At 40.8% G+C, this 16,514-nt stretch overlaps 1 protein-coding gene across 1 annotated transcript in view; it reads left to right on the plus strand.

Annotated features, from left to right (window-relative positions):
* Positions 1-14,918, plus strand: part of MLLT6 (MLLT6, PHD finger containing) — a 31,378-nt gene extending 16,460 nt beyond the window's left edge. Inside the window, exons 9-20 of the mRNA XM_075277211.1 lie at positions 128-254; positions 665-1,108; positions 2,184-2,332; positions 3,257-3,362; positions 3,817-3,883; positions 4,039-4,166; positions 4,917-5,078; positions 5,204-5,280; positions 5,614-5,939; positions 6,034-6,118; positions 7,153-7,365; positions 8,015-14,918. Coding sequence (XP_075133312.1) covers positions 128-254; positions 665-1,108; positions 2,184-2,332; positions 3,257-3,362; positions 3,817-3,883; positions 4,039-4,166; positions 4,917-5,078; positions 5,204-5,280; positions 5,614-5,939; positions 6,034-6,118; positions 7,153-7,365; positions 8,015-8,056 — 1,926 coding nt within the window. The 3' untranslated portion in view covers positions 8,057-14,918. The remainder of the gene's footprint in view (positions 1-127; positions 255-664; positions 1,109-2,183; positions 2,333-3,256; positions 3,363-3,816; positions 3,884-4,038; positions 4,167-4,916; positions 5,079-5,203; positions 5,281-5,613; positions 5,940-6,033; positions 6,119-7,152; positions 7,366-8,014) is intronic.
* Positions 14,919-16,514: the final 1,596 nt, after the last annotated feature.

Here is a 16,514-nt window from a genome sequence, read left to right on the forward strand (position 1 = left end):
TGTTAGAAGAACAGCTTTGTGAGGTTTTTTTTTTTTTGCTAACTATGTGGGCTCAGTGTGCACTTAGCTTTACTTTTATTACATCAAGTATTTTTCTCATGTCATGTTTTGCATTGGGTCCATACAGCTGGAAAGCAGTACAGACAGTCCAGAGGTCACAAGGTCTGAGAAGGGAAAAAAAACATCAGGTCACAGAGGTCGAAAAACAGGAGCTGGCAAAGGGGTTGCAGGTGCAGGCAGTGCTTCCTCTACAGGTATGTACCAGAATTCTGAGTTCTCATATACAAAGCAAAAAACACCTGATATCAGCACTCAGGTTGTGATGGTCAGTTATTTTTTTCTTTACACTGTTTGCTAAATTTATCACATTGTCTCATTCTTTTTTTGGTGATTTATTTTTCATAATCTTATTTCTATTCCTTATACTAATAATATGTAAATACAACATTATGGAGCCTGAGATATTATCAGTCTGTTGCAGTTAATATATAACCTGCAAAAATTAAAGGGCCTGTGTTTTCTACCCTTATTACATTTTTAGATTGCTATATGTAGATACAGTTTTCTCTTACCATAAAGATATTGTCCTATTGGTTCCATGTCTAAAAATATGCCAAATGTAAAAGTGTTCTCTATTTGCCACTAAAGAGATCTCCTATTGCAGGTAGTGCTCCCTCCCCCCCTGAATTAGTCACGTTCCCCAAACTGGAAGAACAGGAGGAAGAAGAGGAGGATGAGGAAGAAGAGGAAGATGAAGATGTGGGAAGGTCTGCTAGACCCACACCATCCTCTCCTGCAGAACTCACCTTCTCCAGCTTTGGTTCCATTATGCGCTTTTCAAGCGACTCATCAACTCATCCCCGGCCATGGGATCCATCAACTAGTGAGCATCGGCCACAGAAGTGGAGTAGAGAAGGGAGTGAGCCCCCAAGAGAGAAAAAACATAAAGGAAGTAGGAAAAGCAGACATGGACCTGGGAGACCACGAGGGAGTAAGAACAATCCACCTCACAGTGTTGCCTCCTCCACTTTGACCCTGCCACCACGACAGTACACCCACTCATCTTCCCTACACAGCGTCGGCATGGAATCACCCATAATGTCATCAGGTACTGTAAGATTACTTGTATGGTGGTGCTACGATTGTCTACTTTTTAGGTAAATCTGTCTTTAAAGTAACACTCCAGAAACATTTTGGGGACATGTTACCTAACGTAACAGCAGTATTCTGGCTGTGTAGTTTTTAATCCTGGTCCAATTCCATCCATACATTTTGAATCCTTTTTCTAAGAGGAGCTAAGTTACCGTATATGATCTCCAGAGCTTGTTCTCCTGTGTATACAGCATGATATTCTCTCCTATATGAAGGACTTCCTATGATCTAAAAAGGTACGTCATCACCAATTGAATCTATACAGCAGCTCTCAGATGTCTTTGTATTTACCCATTTTTACCATTTTTGTTCCTCTGAATGTCTCTCCAGTGCCACTGAAGATATCATTTATGTCCTATCTAAAAGACCAGTGATATAGTCAATGAGTCCATATAATGGTTAGCTGCCGATTTATAAAACTCCCCTCACTCACACTTGCCTGTTGAGTGATGTCTGTGTGTGCAATGTTCAGAATCTCCAGTGTATCCTATAAGATGGCCTTAACACTGCTCTCTCCTGCCTAATGCTTGTAAGAGCTGACATGGAGAGCCCTATAATAAGCAGGAGGCAGAGGAGAGGGACTGAAGCTGCATCACGTAGGAATACAGTGAGAGTTACTGCACAGCCATTCTATGTCACTTATCTATAACTGTTCATAGATAGGACTTAGAATAATGGTAGTGTGATGTGACGTAATTTACCCCACCCCATCTCTGCAACGCCATATGTATCATGGGGAATGTAGTCTGCACTAGGTGAACCATACCAGATGGTAATAAGGGATTAAGATGGCAGACAACCCATAAGTGATACTTCAGATAAAACTGGTATATACAAGGCATACGCGGGAGCTTCCAAGTTACTCTTTAATAATAATTTTTAATTATTTAATAATAGCAATGCTACACTATATAGACTTTTTTAGTTTTTTGCTGGAGTGCTTTGTTCACTAGTATAAATGAAAACATTCCTGTAAATTCCACAGTTTTGCTCTAGTTCTTTCTGATGCTATGTATTTTTTCTAATCTCAGGAATCTACACCAGTAATAAGGACCCCATCTCTGTGAGGACAGCCGGCAGCACTCAACTCCCTTCTAGCCTGTTGTCTCACCAGAGCTCTCTTACGCCATACAGCAGAGGCTGTTCCATCACGCCATCTTCCACGGCTTCTACTACACAGGTCTGAACTTTGGAAGAATACTGTAAGATACAGAATATCAATGCAAATATATTGTCTATTTGATATTGTACTCATAGCATTAAAGTTCTTTGTGCAGTTTTATCTACTGAATATATATCAGTCAAGTTTATTTACTGTCATTTACATGTGGTACAAATAATACAGTAGGATGGGAGGAGAGGGAAAACTGTAAGTTGATCCATAAGGGTCCTAGACTTTCCACACGCCCCCATGCCTGTAAAGTATTAATACCACATATCGTGTTACTTTAAATAGTCACTGTCATGAGAGCACCATCACCATTAAAAGTAGCTAACACTAATACCGATTTAACTAAAATTATGTTTTTCTGATGAAAACATTGTACTAAAGTTAGGCACTAGGAGTCTCCTGACTGATGGTCAGAAACGCCCTTCTGACATGACGGTGAAGAGCTACGGTACCGGCACTGATAGCTCTTCACCCGGGGCACAGAACATGAAAGCCGATAGTACACTGAATTCAGTGCACCATCAGCTTTCTAGCGGTATATAAAACCACATGTGCCCCAAGTGGTGAAAGCTCCTCTTTAAATAGGTAGAGAGCAGAAAAGGTTAATATTAAAGTCAATACTGTGTTTAGAAGAAGTGCAGAAAGACTTGCGGTTGTGTGAGGGGTAGGTATGAGCAAAAAAGCGAAAGTATCATGTAAGCATCAAGGCCCTGGTTTTATTTTATTTTTTCTGCTGTCATGCAAGTTATGATATAAGAAGTTGTTGTCACGTTCTTTTATTGTTAAAATTCTCCATACAGTCTAACATGATGTATTTGTACTGTACACTCCCTCTGATACATTACATACATCATGAAATTTAATGAAATACATAATAAAATATAATTCTATATTGTAATACATTTCTCTGTTTTTCCCCACTTACTTTGTTAGGTATTCTCACTGGCAGGTTCCACATTCAGTATCCCATCATCTCATATATTTGGAAGCCCCCTGTCGATGCCCCCTCTCCTCAGTCAGGCTGAAAACAATAGGACAGGTAAGCTCACTCTATAGTAATATTGTGTTGCCATAAAATGTAAAGAAACAAAGTAATAATTTCCTTTCTTACTCTGTATAAGTGAGGACCTTTCATTAATAACATTTATTACAGAGTAGGTGATATATAATAGATGGGTTGTAGTCCACAATTCCCTGCCACTTAATGGAACTGGGCTCCCTGAACCTCTTCACCAGGATTTTCTGCTAGCTGTGACAGTCAGAATCTCGCTAACTATATAGAGATTGTATATATGACATGAATGTAAGATTGATTTCTCATGATATCCCATGCATCGGCTTAGGGTACACCAGTTCATGAGGAGGCTTGCCCCCCACCAGACTCTGTGCCTGCAGAAGACTGCTGTACCAGATATAATGTATTTATACAACTCATGAATGTAACATTTTACAGTTTTATGAATGAAAGTAAATGTCAAGCTCTTCTTTTACAGAGCCTGAACTGGAAGACTGCAGTTTTATATGTAGAGGTAGTTCGCCACGGGAAAGTTTGTCCTCTATGTAAGTAAATTTGGTAAAGCAGAAATTCATGACAAATTGCATTGTGTGTTCTTTTGATGTCTCCTCATCTGGTGTATATGTTGTTTTCATTTTAGGTCTCCACATTTATTGTATATTTAAATTCATGCTAAGAGAAATACTTTGTTCGCAAACAGGTCACCAATAAGTAGCCTGCCTCCGTTGTATGATCCAAGTGTCCCCTCTACACAGAGTGACAATGTACCACAGATTACAGCCAACCTAGAGCAACTTCTGGAGAAACATGGAGAGGCAGGGGTTAACAGTAAGCACTTATTCCTCTGTTTTTAACAAACTTTAGAGACGTATTCTATTTTGGTCTGTTTTGTGGACCATTCACCCCCATTCTTGTATAGGTTTGTGAAAATACCAAAAAATGTACAGTTGTCATCTGTGCGCTGTCTATTTTCAGAACCAACACAATACAATGCTCTTGCCCTTGACACCTTCCCAAATAGGGGCATGCACGGGGCAGGGCCATCGGCCGCAGCAGATTTATCGCCATTTATGCCAGAAATCTGATGTAATTGACATGGACTAGCTGGCATACATTTGACTCCAGACGCATGGCCCAACAGCTGGTGCACGTCATTTATGAGGAGGTGTGCACCTTGTCCTTTATGAAGCGCCGGCTCAGGGGCTATGAAGACTACTAATTACTAATACCAGTCTTCATAAACTGCCCCAATATGTCTATAAAATCAGGTCCATGTGCTTTCAGTGGAAAGAGTGGCATAAACATTGGCATAAGGGGTGCTGTGGATTGTCAAAGCAGAGGTAGGTGGTGTCATGGCATTAGAGGGATTAGAATGGTATAAAATATATGCAGTAGTCACAAGTTATATATAAGAAATATTAAAAATCTATGCTATGTGAAAGCTCCAGTAGGAGAACTTGTGGTAAAGAAAAAACAGCCAGAGCCCATTAAAAGTGGCAGGAACAAATATGTCCTTTTTGGATATAGTGCAACCATCAGTCTGATGTTCGGATGATCATTCTTGTCCTTTCTATACAGTTGTGGACATGCTCCAGGCATTGCACTCTCTGCAGAAAGAGAACCGCTCACTACAAGACCAGATCTTGACTCTGACAGCTCGGAAGGAGAAGCTGCAGCTACTGAATGTCCAGCTTTCTTGTCCCTTCCCCCCTACCTTACCAGCTATAAATGTCCCTCATGGTGAGTCTTTTGTATATGGTCGTCCTCATATTTTAGAGACCAGCAGTTTCTATATAAAAGGACTCTTCTTCTACATTGTATTCCTTTCTTTAACTCATTCTTATTTTTCCTCTCTGTATATGCAGTGAGCTCCCAAGACTCTTTGAGCAATAAGAGTCCCACTTCCAAGAGCAGCGTTCGTACTGAAAACTCGCCTTCTGAGGTGGGGATTTTATAGACAGATCTTGACAATAATGATATTCTATCAGTAAAGGCAATGTAACTGGATACAATGTCCATCTTTGTGTCTTTCCCATCTTACTGTATTCCCATTTTCTCCTATAGTCTCCTATTGTTTTGCATACACTTAGGTTTTTCTATTTGTATATTGAAATACAATATCTATTGCTTATTTTTCCACCTAAGTTCTGGTGAAATGTCTTACTTGACCCTTATCTCATAAGTTTTTGTACAATAATATACGTTAACTTTTAGCGTTCTAATTTTTCCTTACATTTACTGACGTTTGCTTATTTTTCACAATACAATTATACAGGACCCACACTCCGGCTGCCCCAGCAGAAGCAGCTCCTGTCTATCCTTGCACAGCACTCCTCCCCCTCCAGGTCCGCTATCTCAGACAGCTTCATCACTTCCCACAATGGCAGCAGAGCAACTAATGAATGGGCTGGTACGAACCACAGGCTCTGTAGCCCCCTCTGCACTGGCAACCATTCCTCTTCTTGGAGCTCTTTCTGGGAACCCTGGAGCACTATCGCTCAATAGTATTCTAGGAAGTATCACAGGAGGCCTACAGAACCCATCCGGACAGACTCCGAATCCTCTGTGCAGCGGGACTGCCAGTAGCCACATACCAACCAGGTAAGTTGTTATGTGTGTAAGACGTCACCTCTCAATTTTCCACCAACTTCATCATAAGACTGACTGAAATGTGGCTGGTTCTTTTCTAATTCAGCCTCTCCCCACTGAGTACACTGTCAGAACAACAAAGGCAGCTAGCACAACAGTTGCAGCAGCTCACCTCTGCTCATCTATCCGTGGTAAGTAGCTCTATCTCTTTTACAAGCATTAAAGGGTTAGACAACTGCTTGCATGTACCTATGACAATTAGGTTTTATTGTTTGGCTATGCTGCCGTTATATATATGAAGTCTATTCTTTCAGACCTGGCAGGCTCATTTTACAGTAGCGGTAGCTTTGGCTAATCCCATATGTCCAAATGTAACAATATAGACAAGGTTTAGCAGGGTGGCCTGGATTAGAAAAAACATTGCTGCTTTTTTCGAAACACAGTACATAGTCAACTCAATCAGTCAGAGGGCCGGATATGGCCCGCAGGCCGTACATTGCCTAGGTCTGCACTGACTGATGTGGCACTGTTTCTAGTAGAGAGCCATGCTTTATTTAACCCTGAGCCATTTAAATCAATTGAAGGCCATTGGTTTCAATATAATTCTGTATATTCACTAAACTAATGCTCTAAGTGAAATGAGCATTAATAAAGTTTTTCCTTCAATTTGTGTTGTCTGAGCTGGATAATAGTTTACAAACCTGTTCACACTTTCATTTGCTCAGTAAAACGAACCCTGATCCCATAAGTCAATGAGAGAAGAACACTTGACAATTACAGAAGTGTCAAATGGAAAGACGAGTCATAATAGATCTTGTAAAACCAGAAACCATGACACCAATGTGAACAGTGCCTTATTCTTTTTATTTACCGTATATACTCAAGTATAAGCCAAGTTTTTCAGCACCGTTTTTGTGCTGAAAAAGTCCGCCTCGGCTTATACTCGAGTCATTACGGTAATTCAGCAATATTTATAGTTACAGACCCAGCATCCGGACCTGGCATACAGACACTGGGGCGGGTGCCGGGCTGCAGCTTCGGCCATTTTAATTTTTGAAATTTTCCAGTAGCTGCTGCATTTCCCCCCCTAGGCTTATACTCAAGTCAATACGTTTTCCCAGTTTTTTGTGGTAAAATTAGGGGCCTCGGCTTATATTCGGGTTGGCTTATACTCGAGTATATACGGTATGTAAAATGTTTGTTTTGTGTGTTTCTTCTTTCCTAGGAACAACAAAATGTCCTTTATCAACTTGTTCAACACTTACAACAACGTCGGGATTTACAGCGTCTGATAACACCACCAGCAGCAGCCCCCTCTCTGCTTCCTGTAACATCATCCTGTAGCACCATGGCATCATCACCTGCACCACCAATTCTCACCGCCCAAGCCCCCCCCTACCTTGGGTCACAAGGCGAGGGGGGGGTACAGAAGTCAACAGTATGTTTCCTAAAGTAGTGATAGAGGAAGGGAAACGGGTGTCTTGTTTGCTGGTTGTGATTCTGGAGAATGTGAGATCACTTAAACCTGGCCTTAAACTTTACACTGAAGGCTGCTGAGCTTACCAATTTTGGCAGGATCAGCAGACAGTCCAATGTGTATGCAAGTCTCCTGTGTGTCCCCCAATGGTCAGTCTCGAGGGAAAGTAGAATTTACCTCTATAGGGAGTCTCCCCATTTTGGGGAGAAGGTGTATCAGTATGTTAGGATAAAGAGCTCCACTAGATACAGGACCCTGTGTACTCCATTGTCAAGTTCTTAAAAATTCTCTAGACATAGATTTATCTCATTCTGGTCAAGCTTAGTAACAACAACTATAGCTGCTTCTATAGGAATAATGTGCCAGCTTTTCTTGATTCCTTAATATATTTTGCAGTTATAAACTAGGAAGAGTGTATTATAGGCGTCTGGGAATGCTGGATGGCAATGCCTGTGGCAAGCTGTAATAACAACCATATTAGTTTCATATCTTGCAGTTTTTTCAGACCTTGGCAGAAAATGACAACTTGGAACTTCTGTTTACTGACTTGCCTCATACAACAATTAACAAAATTATCCCACGTAAGTCCCTTGTCTGTTTTGTTTCACAGAGAGGAGGCGAGAAGACGCCCACAAATCATGACAAGGGATGATCCAAGCATCTACTACATCTGAACATTCTCTACCCAGCGGACGAGGAGTGGACTAGAGGATTGGAGAGGATGTTCCTAATATCAACAGTAGGAGAGGATACCCAGATGTTCTGGGGGAACAGAGCACATGTCAATATTTAGTGACCTGCAGAAGAGGTCATAGTATGTAGAATAGCTGGAAATATCTGTTCCAGACACATAAAGAACATATGTAGCATATCTGTGTTTCTCACATAGTGATTGTGTCATTTCCATGTAATGATCTGATTTTGCAGAGCAAGCATTTAATGTATGTGTCATGCAGATAAGTTGGCTTCTCAATAGATATGCACTTCTAACACAGTACACATCCCTGTGTGCCTGTGTATACATGTCTAGATGTTACATGTACCAGTAGCCTCTCCTATTACATTTACTGTAGGGGTCCTTGCTCCCCCTCTCCTTTTCTCTTTGTGCACTCGGCCCCTTTTAATCCCATGCCTGTTTCCGTTCTCCGGCACTAGGGGCAAAGCCTGAAGCACCTTGTGATACAAAGTATCAGTCCATGTGAAGGATGAGTGCCGGCAAGTTCTTCGCTCTGTTGCACTATCCTTGTGTTTCTCTGTGTACATTAGATCCATATTTTATAGTATATGTTCATTTGGACACATATGTATATACAAGGTTTTTTTTTTTCTTGACCCTGGTTGTCCATGTTTCCGTGATTCTTTTGTATGTGCACGGAGCGATCTATGTAGCAATTTCTTGTGAATTAATTAGCACAAGATGTAGATATTTGACCATTTGTGTATCTTGGGGTAAATAAGAATTTATTGATCCCTTGTAAAGGGGCCTGGCTTCTTTGTAAGATAAGCATATACACTATATGGACAAAAGTATTACAACTCATGGGCTGTTATGACATCCAGGCATTAATATGGAGTTGTTCCTTTTCCCTTTGCAGCTAACGCAGTTTCCACTCTTCTGGGAAGGCTTTCTACAAGATTTTGGAGTATGTCTGTACCAGTTTTTGCCTATTCAACCATCAGAGCATTTGAGAGGTCAGATACTGATGTTGGATCACTTATTGGGCTGTCATTTCATGCCTAAGTTGCTGTGGTTCCTAAAAGCTTACACTTTTCAATAAAACCACTGAAAGTTTATTGTGGAATATCTAGGAGGGAAATGGTTTCTCAAATCTAGGCTGCATGTACATGATCTTGTGCATGGTAAGGTCTATGGGAAAATGTCCTGGGCTGCACATGGATAATATCCATGTTCCATCCATTCCCTCTGTAGGCCCATTCGTTTTCTGCATAGAAAATAATGGCAAAGCCCAGATTTATGTACATGGAGCCTTCCATGTTGCAGCTGTGGCATCCTCTTATAGGCACTTTCTGAGTACTATGCTCAAATCAATGAGAGACAAACTGCGTGGCTCGGTGCTGGATTTTATATACCTGTGGAAATGGGACTAAATGAAACACTTGCATTCAGTGGTTTATTAGCTGGGGATCAATACTTTTCTCCATATAGTGTGTGAGTATATGTATATATCTATATAACTATGTAAGAAATATGTCCAGAGCATTCAGTAACCCCAGAGTTTGCACCTTCAAGAAGTCGCTAGATGCGTCTCAAAGACTGTTTTGTACAGAAATAGAATTGTTTTTGTCATAGGACGGGTGTAGGGAACCTTTGGCTGGCAAAACATGCTGTATTTTATTTTATTTTTTTTGCAACGGTCAAGCCAAAAGCTGCCTACCCTTGTATAGAGTCTATAATATGATGTCTCCTTTGTCATAAAGCAGGAACATTTACCATTGTCTACAGTCACAGATAGCAAGAAAAAAAAATACATTGCCCTGGAGATTGAGGCCAGAGATTGACTGAACATGGTGTAAACACTGCAGCCAAAAAAAAAACCAGACCAGCAGGGAGCACAGATACAACGGTGCAGGGTATAGCAGATAGATTTCCCTGCCAAATCCTCTGTCCTTTATAATGTTATGCCATCCCCTGACCCCACACTAGGCACTTTCTGCCTAATCTTGGCAAACCCCTCTAAAGAAACTAGTGATTTCTGTACCATTACAATTCCAGCATGTTCTGGTCAATAGGACAAACTTGGACTTCCACAAAAGCTACAGTCAGTGGTTTCTCACATATACACAAACTAGTCCCTAGATGATATCGAGTGGCACAGGCTACCCGTATTATGTCACAAATGGCATATTAAAAGGGGTTGCCTGTTATTCGAAGTTCACTAGAAAGGTTTTGTGTGGATCCTATATGAGAATAAGACACACAGCCGACAGCTGCTTTGCATCTGCATAGGGGTATTTCTATTTAGCCCCATATAAAACTTCTTTAAAGAACTACCTTTCACATAAAGGTACAGAATACAGACATTATAATTTGGCTGGGGAAGATGTATCATTAAAGCAGATTTATCAAAGTAACTCTCCTATAAAGCTATAATAGGACTGGTGTTATCACATAGGTCATAGTAAAGTCATAGGAATTGCAAAACACAGCTGTAAGAAATGCTGTTTCCAAATTCTTACATTATGGTGAAAATGTATACTTACTAAAATCTACATGTCCAGAATGCTGACAGGTTCTTTTGGCATATTGAACATGAAGCAGGCAGCATTGTACAGAGTAGAACTCATTGTACAGCTGAGCAGATCAATGTTTAGCTATATATTGGAATATAATAAGTTTAACTTCTTATTAAGCCCTTGCTCATTTTGGGTTTAGAAGTCCGGTGGACAGTCCTACCAAGTGATTCACAACCTTCCCTGTATGCACAGTATTTCAAGAAAGGTTGTCAGTCAATGAGTGAGCCATAAGCCTTCGAAAAATTCTGAAACACGTTATACCTGTGCAAACATTATAGTATGCACTTATATACCATTTAAGTATATGTCTGACTTAGGCCACAGACATGATGTGAACAGAGCCTGACACAGGTTTCTGGCTAGTGACAGTTCTGATACGTCTCCCTCATAAGACTCATGTTTTGTAACTTCGTGCTTCAGAACTGTGCTGAGGAGCAGCTCCTTAACAGTTTATCCTAAAGCCCCGTAGCTCCTTAATAATTTTTCCTTAGGATAAGTCAGAAATATTAGATTGGTGGAGGTCTGACTTCTAGCACCACTGCTGATCAGCACATTGAACACACTGAATCCTTTTCATTATCAGACACATGGATCATTACAATCTATAGTATCCATGTCTGTTTTTGCTTGTAGCTTAGTCCTAGGCTGAACTACAATGTATAGCCGCTACACAATGTAAGTGGCAGGTAAATGATAAAGAGGCTGCAGCACGCACCACCGCTGCCCGCCACCACCGCCGCAGCCCCTTCAATCAATCAGGTGATCAGTCTGATAGTCTGATGTTAGGAGTTGGACAACTACCAGTCAGATATTGATGGCCTGTCCTAGGGAGGACAGGTAGAATACACTCTGCATCTCTGCCTAGTTCTCCTGATTTGGTTAAACTCTATATTTCTATGTATTGTTGCATTTTTCTGTATACAGATTTGTACTGACAGTAGATCGGTGGGGGGATGGATATGGTCCATAAAATTTTAAGTCGTGACAGAATCTCTTTAAATTAAGTTTTTTTTGTTTTTTTTTTTAATAAAACTAGCTTTGTCTACAACACTCCTATGCCCTGCTGGTTCACACCACAAAACATCTGTACTAGGACACTGTAGTACAACTTGTAGCGATATTGTTTCAGAAAGATGATGAAAGTCTCTGAATTCTCCATTGGCCTCCCCAAGAATCCCGTTATCCATGTCCGTTCTGAAATATAGAAAACCTGACATGCTGGTGCAGAGATGTTTTGTTACATAGAAGATATGATGAGGGACTGGTAGAATTTACTGTGTTTCTCTGCCTTGATTACACTCCATATTTTTATGTATTATGATATATTTCTGTATAGAAATGTGTACTGACTGCACAGCAGAGCGTCTACTCTTAGCACTGTAGCACTCCTTGTATTATGTATGACCTGGTTATTCTCATCCGTCCAACGTTATTGCAATGTATTATAGTTGGCTTGACTGTACAAAAAAAGCGTACACCTAGCATCTGATACTAGGATCTTATGGGGAAGGCGGTGGGAGGTAGCACTGTTACTGGACCATGTTGTCCGTTATTCCCGGCAGATCTTTGCAGCAATAACATGTATCATGGAATTGGATCTCTGCTCTAAAGGGAAAAGGAACTTGAATGTTAGTTGAAGTAGACTGCAAAGAAAGTGGCGTCCTTGGTGATCATATTGCCCCAGTTGAACAAATAGTGACATTTCAAAAGCTTTGATTGGTGGGGTCCGGCTGCTGAAACCCCCATAATTTTAAAAATAGAGGGGTAAAAGTCCGTTATGTACTCCGTTTTCCTCTGAGAGTGTTGTGAGCTGTTGACATGCTCATAAAAAGCATATGGGACTGTGTAGCATATGCTTCACTCTACAAGGAGGGCCATTCAGATCCAAAGGAGCATTCAGCTTCTGTGTTATAATGACAATTACCCTTTAAGGCTATGTTCACATGGCAGAATTTGGAGCTGATTTGGGGGTGAATTCTGCATCAAAATATGTTGCAAATCCCAGATGAAACCTGTGACTGATGCTTAATTTTTTCAGTATGCTGAAAAATGCTGCGGACTCCTTGTCTAAATCAGACGCACAACCCACGGCCCAAGGCTCGTGCTGATAAACCCATTATACCTGACACTAACCAGCGAGCAAACCCACAGCAGAAAGCCGAACCTCTGCTTTGGCATTTCGCTACAGATTCCACGGGGTTGTGGAGAGGAATCTGAAACGGAACACTTCATCAAATCCTCTCCAAATTACAATGTGTGAACTTAGCCTAAGGCCAGGGCCCCACTTGGCGTAAACAAGGTAGCGAATCCCATCCACAACTTGCAAAAAAGTATGCGTTGTGGACAAGCTGCAATTTCCAAAACCGTTGCAGTTTTGGAAATCACAGCATGTGAATTATACCTACAGAAACCCCAGCCATTTCCCTATAGGTATAATTGAAGCAGAAAGTCCACAGAAACTCTCTGTGAAAACCACTGTGGGAAAAACTGCCACTGCGCTTTTTCTCACACCACTTTATTTGCATTAGCCTAAGAAATTGTACAACAGTTTTACAGGGAACCACAGGTAATTTGAGTCATCCCGTTACTGGCTCTTTGCTAGTATGACTATGAGGGCTTGGGGAATTTATGTCATCCTTGACAGTGGATTTATATAAAATACTTTCAAGATTAACTATTACCATTGCTGGCAAATTCTAGGTTTTCCTTATTGAATATAGGTCAGAAATCTGTAACATAGATACAGGTGAAAAAAAATTTTTTACACCATTGACTGGACCACCAGCCTCATGTATGAGAAATACGTTCTTAGCACCGCTATATCCCGTAATAATTTGCAGTGGAATGCCAGCAGTATCAGAAAGCAGTAACCACATGTGCTATAACTCTGGCAGTATTCACATTTCAAAGGTTCATAGTGTTTCACAGGAAAGGCATAAGCTAGCGACATCCACATGTACTTTACATTTCATTTCATTAGTAATACAATACAATCACAAGGTGTATACATTTCTGCTTTGCTTTCAGCTGTAATTATTATAATCTGCATATGTATATACATTTCTTTTCAGTAGACCTCATTCCCTGCAGACATGACATGTTTTACATAAAGCATTAAAGTGGAGCCCCACCTCCTATTAGCAATTCCCTAAATTACTGCCATTACCTGAATTATTTCCTTTGCCTTCACAAAGGAGAGGTTTATGTAATAATGGGAAACAGCCATAAAGAATTGCGGTCACATTCCCAGTGGTTGCTCTTTAACCTTATTAGCAGAATGCCGGTAGTATTGACTCCTTGCTGCTGCTCTTTTCTGTTACGCAGATCTCCCTGTTTTATGAAAAAATACATTTTGGTATTAGGTATATAGTATTTGGTTATAATAAGTTCCTTTATCTGACACCCGGGACCCTGCAGATCTAATATTGTGGTATATGTTAGAAACCAGATTGTCTGCAGGCACCACCAGAGGAAGTACTGGAGCATACTGTATGTTTTATGTAATATAGTATACAGTAAGCGCCAACTAGTGGTGGCTGCAGACAGAACGCATATTATATTTAAAGACCCCAGGTTTGTTTGTCTTTTAATCCTGATGACCATATCTGATCAGTGGAGGTCTGATACCTGGACCCTACACTGATGAGCTGACCTGGTCATGTCCCATTGCTTGAAGCTACTACACAGGATGGGGGAAGAAGCAGATCTGCTCCTATTTATGTAGTAGGCACACAGCTGCAATATCCTGGCACCACAGCTAGCGAGTGGACAGGGCTGCAGATATTACATGAATAGTAGCAGAGCTGTTTCCATCCCTGTCCTGTGCAGTAGGATCCCCACCGATTGGATACCGATGACCTATCAACAGTAGAGATGAGCGAACACTGTTCGATCGAATACATATACGATTGAATATCATGCCGTTCGGGGTTTTCGATTGGAATCGAATACCACGAGGCAAACGCAGTAAAAATTTGTATCCCCTCCCACCTTCTCTGGCGCTTTTTTTGCACCAATAACTGCGCAGGGGAGGTGGGACAGGAACTACGACAACGGAGGCATCGGAAAAAAAAACGGAAAAAGTGATTGGCTGGCTAAATCAGATGACCTCCAATTTATACGAATGGTGGATTTAACATTCGATTAATTTGAGACTGTGAACTATGTGACTGTGAGACAGGGATAGATGTACTGGCAGGGTTAGCTAGGGATTACTTTTATTTAGGTGGGAATGTCACTCACCCAACTCTTTTTCCCATAGGAATGCATTGACCAGCGTTGATTGGCCGAATGCCATATAGAGTACAGCATTCGGCCAATCAACGCTGGTTCTGCCGGAGGAGGCGGAGTCTAAGATTGGTCCACAGCAGTTTCCAGTGGTCCGATCTCAGATATAGCAGTGCTGACACAGAGAAGTATCAGAGCTCAGCACACACAGAGATGCAGCAGAGCTGAGTGTGCAGTAGGGTTCAACGCACACTCAGCTCTGCTGCATCTACATATTTGAAACGAATATCGAATATTTTACTGTTCGCTCATCTCTAATCAACAGTATAAAAAAAACACCTAGGGGGCCAAAAATCCCTTTAACAGCTGAATTTGTACATGGGATTTTTATCACAAAAACTAAGCTCCGACTACTATAAAGAGATGTTGATAAAGTAATCGGTGCAGATTCACTTTAAAGTTTTCACACAAGTACAGGTGTATACAAGTATACCGCCACTGATGTGTGGACACTGCCCAGAGACCTGGCGGTGCATAGGCTCACAATATCTCCCAGCACTGAACATTGGATCGTTCTAATGCATGTGTGAATTGATTCATGCAAAGAGCACTTTTATAGGATATTTTAGCTCATAAAAAATGTAGGAAATACGCCCTTTTATTAATTTTATTTTTATTGATATATTGTCCAAAGATTGTAATTGAAATGCGTCAAGTTTAAGGAAAAATTAAAATAAGTGAAACTTACAATAGGTGGCAGGAGACGCAGCACCAGGCGGGATGACCTGGTTGCTGAGATCACCGGACAACACCTACAGCTGCTTAATGGAGTAATCCAGTTAGGACCAGGGACCCCTGTTCTTATGACTGGTGTGGGGTGGTGGGTAGTTTTCACTCTTAGAATCCCCATCAATCCAACATTAGCACACATAACTTACTTGCACTTACAGCAATGACATATAATGTTGTTGTATTCAGCATAGATCGAACACTTACTGTTGTCACAATATAGTACAACAATGGGTTCTCAGCACATTTTGGAAGTGACTGGTAAAGTGCAGGACCCAAGATGAAATAACTGGTAATATACATTATGATTTTTAAGAAATGATACTTTTTGCAATTGTTTCTGGCTTTTTTAAAAACAAATCTTTTGTTTGCATTTTTTATAGCACCCGTGGAAACTTTTCATGAGGTCCCTTGTTATACTTGTAAATATGTTTGGTGTGTCTTTTTGTCTATTTCTGCAGGAATAAAATACAAGACTGTTCTCTTCATGGTTGAAATAAAATGTCTGTTTAACTTCCTGACTGTTGTCTTTATATTATTTTCCCACTTCTTACCAGCTCAAGAAAGCAAGCTGTAAGATTGGATGGATCAAAAATAAATATATGATCTGTAAGCTGCATGAATGAACACTAAGGGTATGTTCACACGTGGAAATCTGACGTGAATTTTGTTCATTCATTCATTCAAGCCTAATCAGAAGATAGCCGTGACTGCATGCCAACAGAATTTTTACTTTGTTTTCCCTATGTGAACATACCATTAGGCAGTGGTGTAACTAGGAATGGCGGGGCCGCAGAGCAAACTTTTGACATGGGGGGGCCCCCCCCTGACCGACGTCA

Source organism: Leptodactylus fuscus, chromosome 6 (genome assembly GCF_031893055.1).
Source record: "Leptodactylus fuscus isolate aLepFus1 chromosome 6, aLepFus1.hap2, whole genome shotgun sequence".
NCBI lineage: Eukaryota > Metazoa > Chordata > Amphibia > Anura > Leptodactylidae > Leptodactylus > Leptodactylus fuscus.